This window comes from Camelus dromedarius, chromosome 20 (genome assembly GCF_036321535.1).
Source record: "Camelus dromedarius isolate mCamDro1 chromosome 20, mCamDro1.pat, whole genome shotgun sequence".
NCBI classification, from domain to species: domain Eukaryota; kingdom Metazoa; phylum Chordata; class Mammalia; order Artiodactyla; family Camelidae; genus Camelus; species Camelus dromedarius.
Window position 1 is genome coordinate 37,225,740 of NC_087455.1, and position 15,157 is coordinate 37,240,896.

At 35.4% G+C, this 15,157-nt stretch overlaps 1 protein-coding gene across 1 annotated transcript in view; it reads left to right on the forward strand.

The window, feature by feature from the left end:
* The window catches only part of PIP4P2 (phosphatidylinositol-4,5-bisphosphate 4-phosphatase 2), a 50,791-nt gene that overhangs the window by 22,699 nt on the left and 12,935 nt on the right, over positions 1–15,157 (forward strand). The window contains exons 2-4 of the mRNA XM_010975990.3: positions 4,384–4,532; positions 5,372–5,478; positions 6,555–6,678. Coding sequence (XP_010974292.1) covers positions 4,384–4,532; positions 5,372–5,478; positions 6,555–6,678 — 380 coding nt within the window. The remainder of the gene's footprint in view (positions 1–4,383; positions 4,533–5,371; positions 5,479–6,554; positions 6,679–15,157) is intronic.

Sequence of the window (15,157 nt, forward strand, 5' to 3'; positions counted from 1 at the left end):
TTGTGACTTAACAGGTTTGCATATAATGACTTAGAGGTGTGTGCCATGCTTTTTAATGTCTACGCACTAGTCTATTTTGTGACTGCACCATACTTTTTAGAAACATGTCTTCTATGGCTAACATTTAGGTTCTTTCTGATTTTTTTGCCATCATAGGCAATACTGCAGTAAATTTTCTTGCATATACATTTATACATACATCTCTGATATAGGGTGTATTTCTTCAGGTAGAATGGTTTAGCTAAAAATTTATGTCTATTTTAATTTTGATTGTTTTGCCTAATTACCTCCAAATACATTGTGCCACTTTATGTTCTTACCTACATATGTGTTCGTTTCACTGCATCCTCACTGATGCTGGATATTAGCAAATGCTTTGATTTAATCCTGTTTGGTATCACAAGTAGTATCATGTTTTGGGTTTTTTTTTTTTCTTTCTCCTTTTTCAGTTTTATTAGGTAGAATTATTATACATATGCATACACATTATATTGCATGTAAACTATATATATGGTATACTGCACAGTTTTTTAGTTGACATATAGGTACTAATTATTGTTTCTAAGAACAGATTAGATCTTTAGCTTTTTAAATTTACATAGTTATCAAAGGAAATAAAGCTAACTACAAAATAAGAATCAGCAAACTTTAATTTTTTAGACAGTCTTTTTTTTATTGAGGTCTAATCAGTTTACAATGTGTCAGTTTCTGGTGTACAGCACATTGCTTCAGTCATACGTGAATATGCATATATTCATTTTCTTATTTTTGGACAGTCTTTTACTATTTTTTTATAAGAACTCAGAGAGACCTGACAGTTCTGCAATTCACAGAAATGTTGCTCTACCAGAGCAACAGTTGAATCCAGTGATTTGGGGAACCACCTCTGGTATTAGACTTGGGTTCAAATCATGGCCTTGATACTTGTTGTGGTATATAACTTTGAATGTATTATCCAATGGTTTTGAAATGTGATTTTCTTGTCTGAAAGTGGGAATGATGCCTAACTTGGGCTGTTACGAGGATTGAAAAAAGGCGTGGTCTAAAGTGCTTGGCGTGATTCTCAGCACAGAGCAAGTAATATAAATCGGTGGACGTTAAAAAAAAAGAGAATCTCTGGGCTTTAGTTTTCTCTTCCATAAGACGAAGAAATTACACTATATACTAGACTAAGATGCCTTGATTTCTAACGTTGCACATGCCTGGAACTTTGAGGAAGTTTTCAGGATTGAGGACTACTGGGCTAACAAATACTACTCACGTGGAGGAAAAAAAATTTTTCCCTTAGGCAAACCCCATAGAGAAAATGATCATTGTTTAACAAGGAAGACTCTTCCAAAATTAAGAATTTTTGTGACTCTTAATTTTTGTGATCCCAAGTTCTGGGATTACAATGGACCCTTTATCCTGGGCAGAAATTTAAAATAGATATAATAGTGGTGATCTGTCGACTGTTTTAAAGTGGAAAGAGACAAAATGAACAATCTTCAAGTTGCTAATTATTGCAGGTTTACTAACTGTGAAATAAATTTCTGGAATTACAAGTCCTTTACAAGAGGAGATGGAGTTGTAGGTGAAGGTTTCCTTGGGGTAAAAGTAGAAATATCTCTAAATCAGTTTAGGGCTGAAGTAATGGACAGAAAATTGAAATGACAGGCCTAAAGCATTGTTTGGCAGAGCAGCTAGGCTGCAACATCTGTCATCGTATTGATCTCCTGGGTTGTGCTTATCCGGCGGGCCAGGCCAGTGTCTCCTGACTTCCCCGCCTCTCTCAGTGCATGAGTTGGAGAAGGTACTGTTCTGTGGAAGAGAGCCCTTTTTTAAGTTAAGCTGTACTCCTCTGCTAGGACCCTAGCTCCTCTTCAAGGAGAGCAGTGGTAATACACTTAGTGTCATTTTCCCAAGAGTAACTGGTGTGTCTGATAAATTTCAGTGGGTCACTCACTCATTCATTTATGTATTCATCCATCCATCCATTCAGTACATATTTAGTGAGCATCTGTCAAAGGCCAGGCACTATGACAAGTGCTGAATCAGTCCTGAACAGGCTGGACATGCCCCGGCATCGTGGACGTTGGAGTCTCTCCTCTCGTAGACTTGTAATCCTCAATTATTCTTTCCCTTCTCCTTCCACTTCCCAAGCCTCCAAAAGATTTTGGCATATTTTTGTCATTGAAAGCTTTTCTCTTTTTTACAGGTTAAAAATTAGGTGGTGCAAATCTTAGAGGAAAAGTTCGCAGGGTTTTGTTGGTTCTGAAACACTTCAGATGCTTCTCCTGTTGAAATCTTTCAGAGATCCCACTGAGCAAAACTTTTGCCTGTTGGAGTGGATGGGTTTTACCTTCCTTACATGTAGCTGCAATGTGTGCGCTCCTCCCCTTCCCCTCAATGCTCTTGTTTTCTTTGTGAAATTGTCTTGTCTTTAAATTTCTTTTCTATCGTACTATGTAAGATGGAGACCTGGAATTATGAAAGACCCACTTTTCGTTACTTTATAACTCAAGGAAAGGGCAAAGGGGAAACTAGCTTTTATTAATAATTCTATTGCTAATAATTATTAAAAATAATATTTAGTAATACACACCGGGCAGTGTGTCTTGACTTTCTAATGAGGTATGTATTTTTTCCCAGAGCAGTATCTTCTTTATTGAGATCGGAGAAAGTAATCTGCAGATTGCAAGGGCTCAAATGTATTGCTGACTCACTGATATTTTAACCTTTTTTTTCTTCTTTATTAACACATTACACGTCACTCTACACATCAACCTCAAATTCTATCAAGGATTTAAAACTCTTTTTATAATTTAAGACATCTATACCTTCCTTTCAAGTTCTGTGTCTGGCAGTGTTCTGGTATAAGCCTCTCAGAAATGTGTTCATGTTGTTATTTCAGTGTGGCCTTTTCTGCTGCAGAAATTTGGCTTAATGTGAATCATTTGAATGAATAAGACTTGTTGCTAGTTCTCTGCAAGTCTAAAAAAATCTGCATGATACGCCCCAAGGATGTGAAGCGGTAATACAAGGGATTTTAAACCTATCATAACGTGCTGTCCTCTAACTCATTGTAAACTACCACAGAGTTCAGAATCTAATCCAGTGATAGAAAAATCTCTATTTCAAAATGGAGGTTTTCTCTTTTCATGATTAGCTGTTGCGACTGCATTTTATAGTGTCACAGAAGCCCTTTGAATATCAGTGTTCTGTAGATGGGATTCAATCATGTGTTGAGGGATAGCGTTTTCTAAATGTCCTGTGACAATACCTTCCCTTGAAATGCCTTCCTATACTTGTAATTAACATAGCTACAAAATTTGAGGATAGGCAGTCTGCTTTAGAAATCCCAGCCCAGAGTACTATGTTTAGATTCCTTTTCTCTGACTTTTGTAACAAATACATAATTCCGGTAGTTGAACACAATTCTGAAAGTGGGCTTCTACCCTTTATTCAATTACCCAATTAGTCAATTTTAGGATTTTCAAAAAAACAGTGTGTGCATGTGTGTGTGTGCACGTGTGTGTGTGTATCTTTGTATTCTGGGAATTTTCAAATACACACAATAGTAGTAAGAACAGAGTGACCTCTTATGGCATCATATTCTTCAGTGTCGACATTTTGCTACTGTCGTTTCATCTGTTAACCCAGTTTCTTCTTGGAGAATTTAAACTAAACCCCAGACATCATATTATTTGCCCATAAATACTTTGATACATTTCCTAGATTTTTAATGTTAGGTAAAATTCAAGACTAAAATTGTTATATTTACTTTATTCTTGGTTTTTTTGTCTGAAATGAACATGGTTGATTCTAATTAGAACATGTTCCATGTTGATGAGTTTAGTTTTCCTAGGTTCATTTTTGTCTCTCCTTGATTGCCACCCAAACCCTATTTTGTTCTTGTCGTAGCCGGCAGCTTGTATTCTGTTCTAGTATTAAACAGAGCACGAAAAGTATACAATTTATGCGAACGTATAAGTGATTTTAAAACTCTGTTTTTATTGACTATTTCTGTTTCTTGGGAGTCAGATCGTTAGGAAAGACTTTCATTTTGGGCATATATCATCACTAGAAAGTGATTACAAACTGTGAGTTGACACGTAGGAATGCGGTGGATGTTTTGAGTATAGGTTAGTAAAAGGAAACTGGGTCATTGGTGTAAACCTAGGCAAACGTGATTTGGATTTTAGGACTTAAGAATTACTCTACTTCACAAGATAATCCCATGTGTGTTTTTGCTCTGAAACTATGCTATGTTGGCCAACTTGAAAAGCGTAAATAAACGAACAGGAGAAATTTGTGATAGTTCCCTACGTTGCTTCTATTGCTTATATGCTCAAACCAGCTGTAGTACCTCCAAGACTGATTCGGCGGCTAATCTCTTTTCAGCGGAGCTCCCGCCGCCGTATACCGCCATTGCCAGCCCAGACGCCAGTGGTATTCCGGTCATAAACTGCCGCGTGTGCCAGTCTCTCATCAATTTGGATGGCAAGCTTCACCAGCACGTGGTTAAGTGCACGGTTTGCAATGAAGCTACAGTAAGTGAAGATTTCCATTAATAAAAGCACATCGTCTCCCTGAAGTGCTCCAGCAATGTTACTTAAAAGTAGATGTGGGCTGGATACAGATGTGGCCGTATTGTTTTCATCCTTGCTTCTCTCTGGCAGTCTGTTTCTCTTTTGTCATACAAGGATGCCTCCAGGTGTTTAAAGCTAAAGCCATTACGAAAATTTCATTATGAACTTAAATCTAATGCCATTTGGCTCTTTATTTCTAAAAAGAGACCGACTGTAGACAGTTATTTATAGTTATCTTCATTGTCTATCCACATCACAACCAAATCCATTCTGATTTTCACTAAAATGAAATATATTAAAGTTCACTACAAACATGGACTATGTACTTATTACGTGGAAAATTATTTAAAAGTGTTTTATATCTCTAAGATGTCAGTATGGTTTTTCTGGGCTTTTGTGATTATGCATTTATTATTGACATCTGTGTCAAAGCATTTACAAATAGCTTGGTATATTCGATTTATTTGATACTAATTAAGTGAAATATTCAAAAAATCTGAAGAACACTTTTTTAACTGAACTTTGGGAAGAGCACCTAAATTTCAAGTAAGATTTTTATAGTTTTAAGTAAGGAACTGGGGAAGTGTATACAAGTGTATATTGGTTAAATTAAATATATTTCTACTTTCATGGTTAGGGTTTATTTTTAAAATTTCAATGTGTCTCAGAATTTGCCGTTACATGTACACAGCACTACAGGGAGCCTAGTATTTAGGAATCGTTTTCTTCTCTACACAGACAAGCTTTGGCCATGTGTACTTTGGTTAATTTTCTGTTTTTGTATTTTCTGCCCTTATCAGCCAATTAAAAACCCCCCAGCAGGGAAGAAGTATGTTAGATGCCCTTGTAATTGTCTCCTCATTTGTAAGGACACATCTCGGCGAATAGGATGTCCAAGACCCAACTGGTAAGACATAGAGATTCATTCCCTCATTCATTCATTTGTTCAATCCAACAAGTTCTTATTAAAAGTTCATTACGTGCCACATTTTGTTCTAAACCAAGTTTTTGTCCTCAAAGAAATTATAGGCCCTATAATATTTTTTTGTTTATTAAAGAAGTGCTATTGCTTAGTTTGAAATTAATGCTCACGGGTATTTGTAAGATAATATTCTTGAATGAGCAATGAAAGTTTTCTTGATGTTATGTAAGTACTTAATTCTCTGTAATAAATCGATGACTCATTAAATTTAACTAAAAATAATCAATTAGTTCACCTTTGACATATTTCATCTTAACCTGGAAGCGTTTTAATAATCAGTGTGCGCTATACCACATCTCAGCACTTTGCACTAGTCTTTGCTGAGTATAATCTATGTAACAAGTGCCAGCTCCTTGCCCATGCATGCCAAATGCCGTGCGGGATAGGAGTCCATCGAAACCTTAACTGGTTTTTTCCTGTGATTTCTGTCTGTTTGACCATTATGTGAATCACTTTCTACCCCATCTGATGGTAGACTGGGAAACCGAAAGGACAGGGGCGTCCTACTTTGCATTCTGTCCAACTCTGATTAAGTAGACATCAAGGAATACCAGCCTACTCAGAGAAATTTGACTGTGACTGAGCACTCTGGTCCCTTCGTGGCACACTTGTATTTGTTAATGCACGATATTTTAACTTACTTAGTCTTCTCTCAAACTCAAGTTGTCTTCCTAGATAGTGAATGGTGAGAACAGTTTTCTGATTTGAACTTATAAGAAGCTGGAAACAGCAGTTAAATGGTTCCCAAGGTCATCTGATTAGGACCAACACCATAATATATGTTTTCAATCCCATTCCATCTCATTTTTTTGCTTTTGAAATACTGGCTATTGCTATTTTCTATGATTTTGGCCCTAAAGCTAGACATTTAATTCACTTAGTTTATAAACCAGGTATAACCCATTTTCAGTGCTATATTCCATGTCTTTGGGCCTGTATTACAAGTTTTGCCCTCCATCCATTTGTGGGATAATGAAGTTGTTTCCTATCTCTTTCCACAGTAGACGCATAATTAACCTTGGCCCAGTAATGCTTATTTCTGAAGAACAACCAGCTCAACCTGCATTGCCAGTCCAGCCAGAAGGTACAAGGGTCGTGTGTGGGCACTGTGGAAACACGTTCTTGGTACGTGACAAGACATTTGTCCTAGGGACATCACTCTGTCAATATAGGTCATGATTACATAGATTTGATCTACTCATAGTCTTATAGTTTTGTCCAAGTACAAATTGATCAAAAGTTTGAAATTGAGCCTTTTTCAGAAAGACAGTTAATCAGAGCTGCAGCTAGGATGCACTGTATCCTTTGTGAGTCACATATAAGGTGCACACTCTGATGGATTCATTTGCGAAGAAAGGCTTCTCTGGGTGGGCTGATGAGAAGCAGCGTTCTGTCTCCAGGCAGAGCAGCTTGTGCGTCTTGGTTTGGTGAGTCTACCGCCCACCCTCACTTCCTCAGCAGAGCACAACGTGCACAGTTTCACACAGAGGCCTTGCTGCACGGTTCTAGGTTCAAGAAATATTCTCATTCTGATTGATCAAAGTTTTTCTGAGTTTTAAATATGAAACTTGGAGTAAAGGGAACTAACTCTGGTATCGTTAATTAGATAAATCTTTGGATAAAAAATCAGAACATAAAGTAGGTTGACTTTATAATTTGTTCAAATGTAGAGCAAAAATTATAGGAGTTCTTGTTTTACTTTTAACGTTAACCCTAAGCTTGATCTTAAAAAGTTAATTTCATAATGACTTACCCCATCAGGAAGATAAAGAACAGGTTTTTTTTTTGTTATTCAGCCTCCAAAGGAGACAAAAGATTTTCCTTAGTAGCTAACTGCTAAAGGAACCTTCCAGAGGGTAGACATGGGGAGAGCTGAGGTTGCAGTGGTTTATAAACAAGACCTGTTGTCATTAAGGGAAGAAGCAGCTTGAGAAAGTGTAGATTATTTGCTCTTTTTTCCTTCTAATTTTTATTTATGATGAAGTAATTCATGTATAATAACTTCAAATGTCAAGGAGTATTGTAAAGCTTATAGGGAAAATGGTGGTCATCTCTTTATCTAACTCACCCCCCGTTACCATCCCCCAAATACCTTCAACTCATTCAGCTGCTCGTCTGGTATGTACTTCCATGTGTTTAAATTGTTTGCTTATCTTTTTTCTTTCTGATTAAGCAATTTTAGATATTACCTATTACTTTACAAAATGAAAGCTGACGATTTAGCATTCTTACTGCCCCTGCCTACACTCATAGTCCTTTCTCTGCTTTCGTACTTGTAGTAAGAGTTTTAATATTTTATTCGATTAATACTTAGTGTTTACATTTTTATAATTAGGTAAATTATGTTCGCAGCTGAGCCAAGTACTACATTACATTTCTCTCCTGTATGGCTTTTAAAGTTTTCTTGGATTTGTTCATGATCACCCTTCCCTCTTTTGGATTTGTTTAATTTTTTATTTATAAATCATTAGTTCTTCCCATATTCTTCCGTAGAACTATAAAACTCCTGTCAATGTAGTCAGACACATCAGGAAATCTGTTTAGGCTTCCTGCTGCACAGCTGTTAGGCTGTGACTTTCCTTCACCTTATTCTAGGAATTCCTGTTACCTCTTTTCCGTGTTAGATCCTGCGCCGTCCTTACAGTTCTTAGTTTAGTCCTTAATTTTGTTGGAGCATATCCTGTCTTAGCTTTCTGAGAAAAAATGCACGGAAATAAATTTGAGTCTTTTTACTTCTTAAAAGATTTTTAATATAATCTCATATTCACTTTATAATTTGTCCAAATGTAGAATTATTGGTTGCGAGTTGTTTCCTCGGAAACTTGAAGGCTTTGCTCCGCTATTGATGAGATCAACTGCTGTTCTGACTCCTGATCCTTCCCATGTGACCTATTTTTCCCTCTTTATTTTCTCTCATTTTCTGCTTCCTCTTTCATTTCTCCTAGGTTCTGAAATTATATTAGAATGTGCCTTAGGGATGATCTTTTTGAGCTCATTGTCTGGATGCTCAGTGGACCCTTTTGTAGTCCACTCCATTTCCTTTGTTCCATCTTCCTGTAACTCTTGAGATTGTATCACCTGAACTGACATACTCTTTCTTTCTCTCTCATTTTTTTAAAAACTTTTTTTTCAGATTTGGCTTTTTCTTTTATTACTTGGAAACTTCCTCAACTATATCTTCTAAACTTAAATTTTAAAGTTCAGATTATCTAAATTAATTTTTAATTTCTAAGAGTTCTTTATGTTATCTATTTATTTTTCTAAATAGCATTATCTTCTTTATGGCATCTTTCTGAAGCTATTAATTATATTTTTTCTGAGGTTTTGTTTTTCTTATGCCTTGTCTCTGTTTTCTTTTTTTTCCCATTTTTTTTATTGAGTTATAGTCAGTTTACAATGTTCTGTCAATTTCTGGTGTACAGCACAATGCTTCAGTCATGCATGAATATACCTATATTCATTTTCATATTCTTTTTCACCATGAGCTACTACAAGATCTTAAATATATTTCCCTGTGCAATACAGTATAAACTTGTTTATCTATTCTATATATATCTGTCAGTATCTACAAATCTTGAACTCTCAGTTGTCCCTTCCCACCCCTTCTCCCCTGGCAACCACAAGTTTGTATTCTATGTCTGTGAGTCTGTTTCTGTTTTGTTTTTGGTTTTTTTTTTCCTGTTTTCTTTTTTTTCTGTTTGTTTTTCTTTTCTGATAGAAGTTTTACTGAAAAACTCATTCATATTTGAGAGTAAGTTACTAGTTGGACTCTCTAAGTATCCAGCAGGTGCTAAACTTTCTTCCTTCCTTCCTTCCCTCCATCTTTCCCTCCCTCTTTTTCATTCCTTCTTCTCTGTCCACCTCCTCCACCTCATCTTTCTTCTTCCTATTTATCTTCTTCTTTTTCTCTTCTTCAAGAGCTGCCAACTATTAGTATCAATGTCTTTTTTTTTTTTTTTAAGGCAAGTGTCTCTGGGGAATAACCCTCTGATCTCTTAGAAGAGGTATATCTGAGAGACACTTATGGGAGCTAAGAAAGAAGAACAGGGGTGAAGTTCTCATCTGCTGTTCAGACCGTAGACTTTGACCTAACTCCTTTGTTTTTAGAATGGTGTTTTATTCTTGCCTTCTGCTGGGCCTGGTGTTGCTAAGTTCACAGGCTCTCTGGTTCAAGTTCTTTGAGACAATAAATCGCTCTTCGCTTGCATCACTCTTCCCTCCCAATGGGAGAGAGGGGTTTTGGGGGATGACGGGAAGAGTTTAGAACTGATGCTACTGTTTTCATCACTACCCCGAACTCCCACCTTTGAAAGCACCGTGTAGCCCCAATGTCTGAACTATTGTGGCCATGCAGTTGAATCAGCCTGCTTTTCGTTGGCTATCACTCTGTAGCCAGGCAGCTTAACCCCTTTGTTAAGTTAGTTACCAAGTCTTCATCAGCTTTCCATCGCCCAGAAATTCAAGGGCGTTTCTCCTTGGATTCTCCTTGTCCTTAAGGTATTATACATTTGTAAATCCAGTTTACTATCATTTCAGTCAGCTTTGGGAAAGGAAATGGAAATCCATTTGATTTATTACATTTAACTAGAATTTCAAGGATTTTTTTTAATCTAGTAGGACAAGATAAATCTATTTTGCACTTACATTTTATTGATTAAATCAGTGGCCAAGTACGTGAATTAGGCGACATATTTGTTGGGGATAGTGAAAAATTTATTTTTTAAATCACTATTGATTTACTATAGGATGACTCCCTTTGTAGGTATTGGTACATATCAAGTGAAATGACTAAATTAAATATATATGTAATATATATTTACTATCCTTTTCTTTCTTGTATGCAAAGAAATTATATTTTGAATTACCATTTTAAAATCTTCAGAATAGATTTTTTTCAACTTACTTCAGTGAACTCCCTTCTATAATTAGTTTGCATTTGCATTCTACCCCGTTATGTTTTATATTCTAAATCCTCGTCATGGGTAAATCCTTGCAGCCGCATTTTAAGTGAGCTGATTTCATTTGTTCAAAAATATATATTGAGTGTGTACCAGATACTGGTCTATGCACTGGGGAAATAGGAAGGTGCAGTCCCCGCCCTCATGAGATTTTCTAATCTCATAGGAGGAGAGAGACAATTAAAGCAGAAATTACGTGGAATATATTTAGGTTGCAGCCAGGAAACGCAGAGTGTTCTTAGTGTGCATACGAAGGTACCTCGCCTAGAGGAAGCGACGTTATCCTAAGAGTAATGGAAAGCTACAGCAGAGCTTTATGACTAATTCACCCATACATGGTTGCTACGTGTGTAACAGATTGCGCACGGGCAAGCCCGAAGACTAGTTACTTAGCTTTTCTTATTCACAAAAGTGATGACAATGGTCATAAATAGCATAAAGTATTTGAGAGAGAATTGACTCTAGTGATAACAGGGTAGATAAGGGAATGAGGAGAAAAGTAAAATTAAAGACGACTGTTACAAAGGTTTATGTTTAAGGTTTTGAAATCTTCTGGAAGTGAATTCTAGAGAATAATCTAAGCTGAGAGATTAGATTGATGTGTATGTGACATGGCTTTTTTTTTTTTAATAATTCATGCATTTAAATATTTTCTTTGTAGAAGAAAATTACTGAAGTAAAATGCAAGCCAGAGATGAGCTTATGAAAGGAGCTCCTTCTTAGTTAATATGCAGTGCAGGCAAGTAAATCATATTAGCATATAATTATGATTTAAAACCTTTAAGTCTTTAGGAGGAAAGGGTCTTTGGGATTAATATATAGTATTTAAAGATAACTTCAAAATTCCCAGAAAACAAAGTTTTTGGTAATTAGGAGAGCACAATACTAAAGTGGAGGCTATCACCTTTGAGAGTTTCAGATTAATGAGACATGCTGAGTATTATGGAAAATAAACAGACCTGAAAAGTCTCAATTCTGACTTGAGGACTTCACTTTATCCTTATTATTATTCTGATCCAAATAATCTTACATCCTTTGTAGTATTCTTTGCCCTTCAAGCTTTTAACTAATAGGATAATTCATTTACTTACTCCCTATGTGTTTCAGCCTTGGCTTACAAGACCCAAAAGCAAGTCCAATAGCATTGAAAATAAAATATGAAAAAATCAGGGAGAATGAAAAATAAAGTAGAAATATGATGAAGCCACGCAGAAGAATATATGTACACATAATATTTAAACCTGTGAAGTTGTTAAATTTGACTGAATTTTAGCTGTGAGCCATCTATGGTCAATGAAAAGAGGAAAACAACTTGTTACAAGATATTCATGATGTTTCCTTAAAAGTTCACGTCGGAGCTTTTACTAAAATGCTGAGACCCAAGAGAGAATTATTCCTATGGATTAAGATAAAAGAACAGTATAATGGACTGCGTCCTCAACCATATCTGTCATTTATAGTAACATAATATAATATCACTGTCATAATGCTAAAGTGAAATCTACTACGAATTTATGCTGTTCATACTATTCGTTTCACGGCCTGACTGAAACCAAGGATAATGTTTAGAAAAGCTAAATCTGTGTTTTCCAAAGTGTATTCATTAGAACACTCATTTTATAGGATAGTAATAAGTGTTATGTGAATAAAGAGTTCTAGGATACTTGAGAATTTCCAGGAGGAAAGAAAATTCAACAGAATGTTTCTACAGGTGTATTCCTCAGCACTTTGAGCATATATCGTTGTTAGAATCCAAGAGGACGTTTTATCTGGTTTGTGCAAACATTTTAGAATCTCCAGACAATTTTAAGGGAATGACCTAGCTAGACCAGTGTTTTGAGGGACATTGTTTAAAAAATAATTTCCCAGAAGATTAAAGTTGATACAAGCTAGTCCTCCATTAAAAAGTAAAGAAGTTTCTTAAGACAACTAAACAGCAGAGAGCTTACTATTGCATCTATGCCGGGCAGGCATTCTCTGTCATTAATGAAAGGCAAGTCCACGTGCTTTGTCAAGTAACACTTGGTTATGGAGTTGGCATTTTCCAGTAAACTCTAACACAACCTACAATATGTGCCTGAATCATAGAGGATGGTTGAAACTTTGCCCTGAAGTGGGCCAATGTAGTACCTTCAGACAGGTTCAGATTTGCTTCACTTGTTCCCAGGGTCCTCTGGGTTGATGCTATAGCAGAGAGTGACCGTAGTTTTAACTTGAACATACTTCAGAGTATTGATGACACCAGTTGCCTACTGTACCCATTAAAAAATAAAATCCAGCAGGGTACTATCAAATGACTAGGTTTTAGCAGTGTAACTTCCTTATGTGCCTTCTAAGATTGATTTAAAAATATACTTTTGAGAAACTAAAATGGTTAGAAAGAGCCAAATATTGGAAGACGTCTAGTAAAAATGATTGGGTTTTAGAGAAGTTGCTCTTAATCTTTCTGATAGAAAATAGATAATTATTCACAATAGCCAAAATATGGGAACAGTGCAAATTCATCCGCAATGGATGAATGGATTAAAAAGATGTGGTACATATATACAATGGAATATTATTCGGCCATGAGAAAGGAAGATATCCTGCCATTTGTGACAATACAGATGGACCTTGAGCACATTTTGTTAAGTGAGATGTCTGACAGACAGAGAAAGATGAGGACTGTATGATATTCCTTATATCTAGACTTTTTTAAAAACTCAAACTTATGAAAAACAGAGAGTGAAGTAGTGGTTACCAGGGATTGGGGTGAGGGTAGGATAAGACTGATAGTGTTTAAGGGTGCAGACTGCTAAGAAGTAGTAAATAAGCCACAGAGATCTAATGTACAGTATAATGCATATAGATAATATTGTACTATAATTATATAATGTGATAAATATCAATATAATAGCAACCATGTTATGATACATAAGTGTATCAAAGTAGTAGACTGTACACCTTAAATTTACACAACGTTACATATCAAATTTACTCAATTGCAAAACAGGAAGAATTAGATTTTTTTCTATTGACACTTGAAGATTTGGTGGTAAACTTTTATGAGTGTAGAAGCTGCATTTTAGATAAGTCAACTTCTTTCAAAAGCACAGGTATTTGCGTTTCATTCAAATGGATGATGACAAAATTATTCCTAATAATAAATGCTTTTCTATTCTTAGTTTGCAGCATTTAAATGAGTACTTGTAAACAACAAAACCAGATTTGTTAGGTTGCTGGCTGTATAACCTACTGATTATACAATAAAGTCTTAGGTGCTTGTCAGTAATAATTGAATTTATCATGCATAATCTGTGCTAAATTTGGACTAAATAACAACCTCCCTTAGCTTGGTCACCTAAAATTCTAGCATTCCTAGGCCAGTGCATTGGCCTTCAGGCTTGGTTACTCTTTGTTTAAGGGTTTTACAGTTGCTTCCTCAGCCACTTCTAACAATGAGAAACTTTAATTTGAAATGATATTACAAGTTCAACAACTAATTAAAACTAATTATAAAAACATAAAAAAGTACTTAATAAGATTTCTACTATATTCTTCACTTCTTAATGTTCTATACCAATTTCTGTAGAAATCTGTGTAAATCTGTTTAGTACATTAATTTTAGAAGTTTTGCTATTAAGTATAAGTTTTGAAATAAATTAACTTGTTACAAAATAAGTAAGGAAAGACAGATTTAGCACTGCTTGAAAAAAATGTAGCCTTGGCTCGGCATTCTCAGATACTGAGAAGAAAACAGTGAATATTCATGTAAAGTTCCATTTCTAGCTTATTTATCTTGGGACTCTATATTCCTACTGTGATTGAGAGAGATTATTTCAAGGTTAACTAAGTTTCTGGAGGTTTGAAGTAAAAATGGAGAGAAATCCAAGCAAAACCAGATTGATTTATTCTTTTTTTACAGCTAATCATTAGAAAATTAAAAAGGAAAAAAAGTCATGCATCAGATACTTTCTGAAAGTTATCTCCTATTGTGTGGGAACATTTCAATATGCATAACTTAGTAAAGCCCTACTCTACCTAGAATTTGAGGGTTCTGGATAAAAATGAATGGTCTGGAATCCTAAGCAAAGATTAATTTTAATGAAGGAAAAGTTGTTTTGATGATAAAATTGCTAATGTACTTAAAGGAATTCTACAAAGGATATATATATTTTATGAGACTATATATAGAAAAGCAAACGATGGAAGATGAGAAAGGCATTTTGAAAATTTTGGGGGTTAAAGATTTACTTTAAATTTACATTGCACATCCTTTCCAAAACATTAACCTACTACCAGTAATCTGAATGACGATACTGTGAGGAAGGTAGCCCATTCTGTTACCTGTATTACAGGGAAGAAAGTTGTCCATAAAGGAGTGTGTTTGTTACAAAGAGTAAGCAATTAATGAGCAGAAAGCAGTTTCCTGACATTAGCTCTACCTGTATATGATTTGTTTAGCTTATTTATTTTGTGCATTTTCCACATACATAGAATAGTTGCATTTTAGTAATGAGTCTAAATATTCGTGCATTTAAAAGACTATTCATCAATATTTAAAGGAAAAACAACTTTGAAGGTACATGAAATATGTTTTTATTCCCTGGCAGTGAACTGAGACATAAAGCTAAAAGCAGTGACCCCAATTACGGCATTACGTTCAG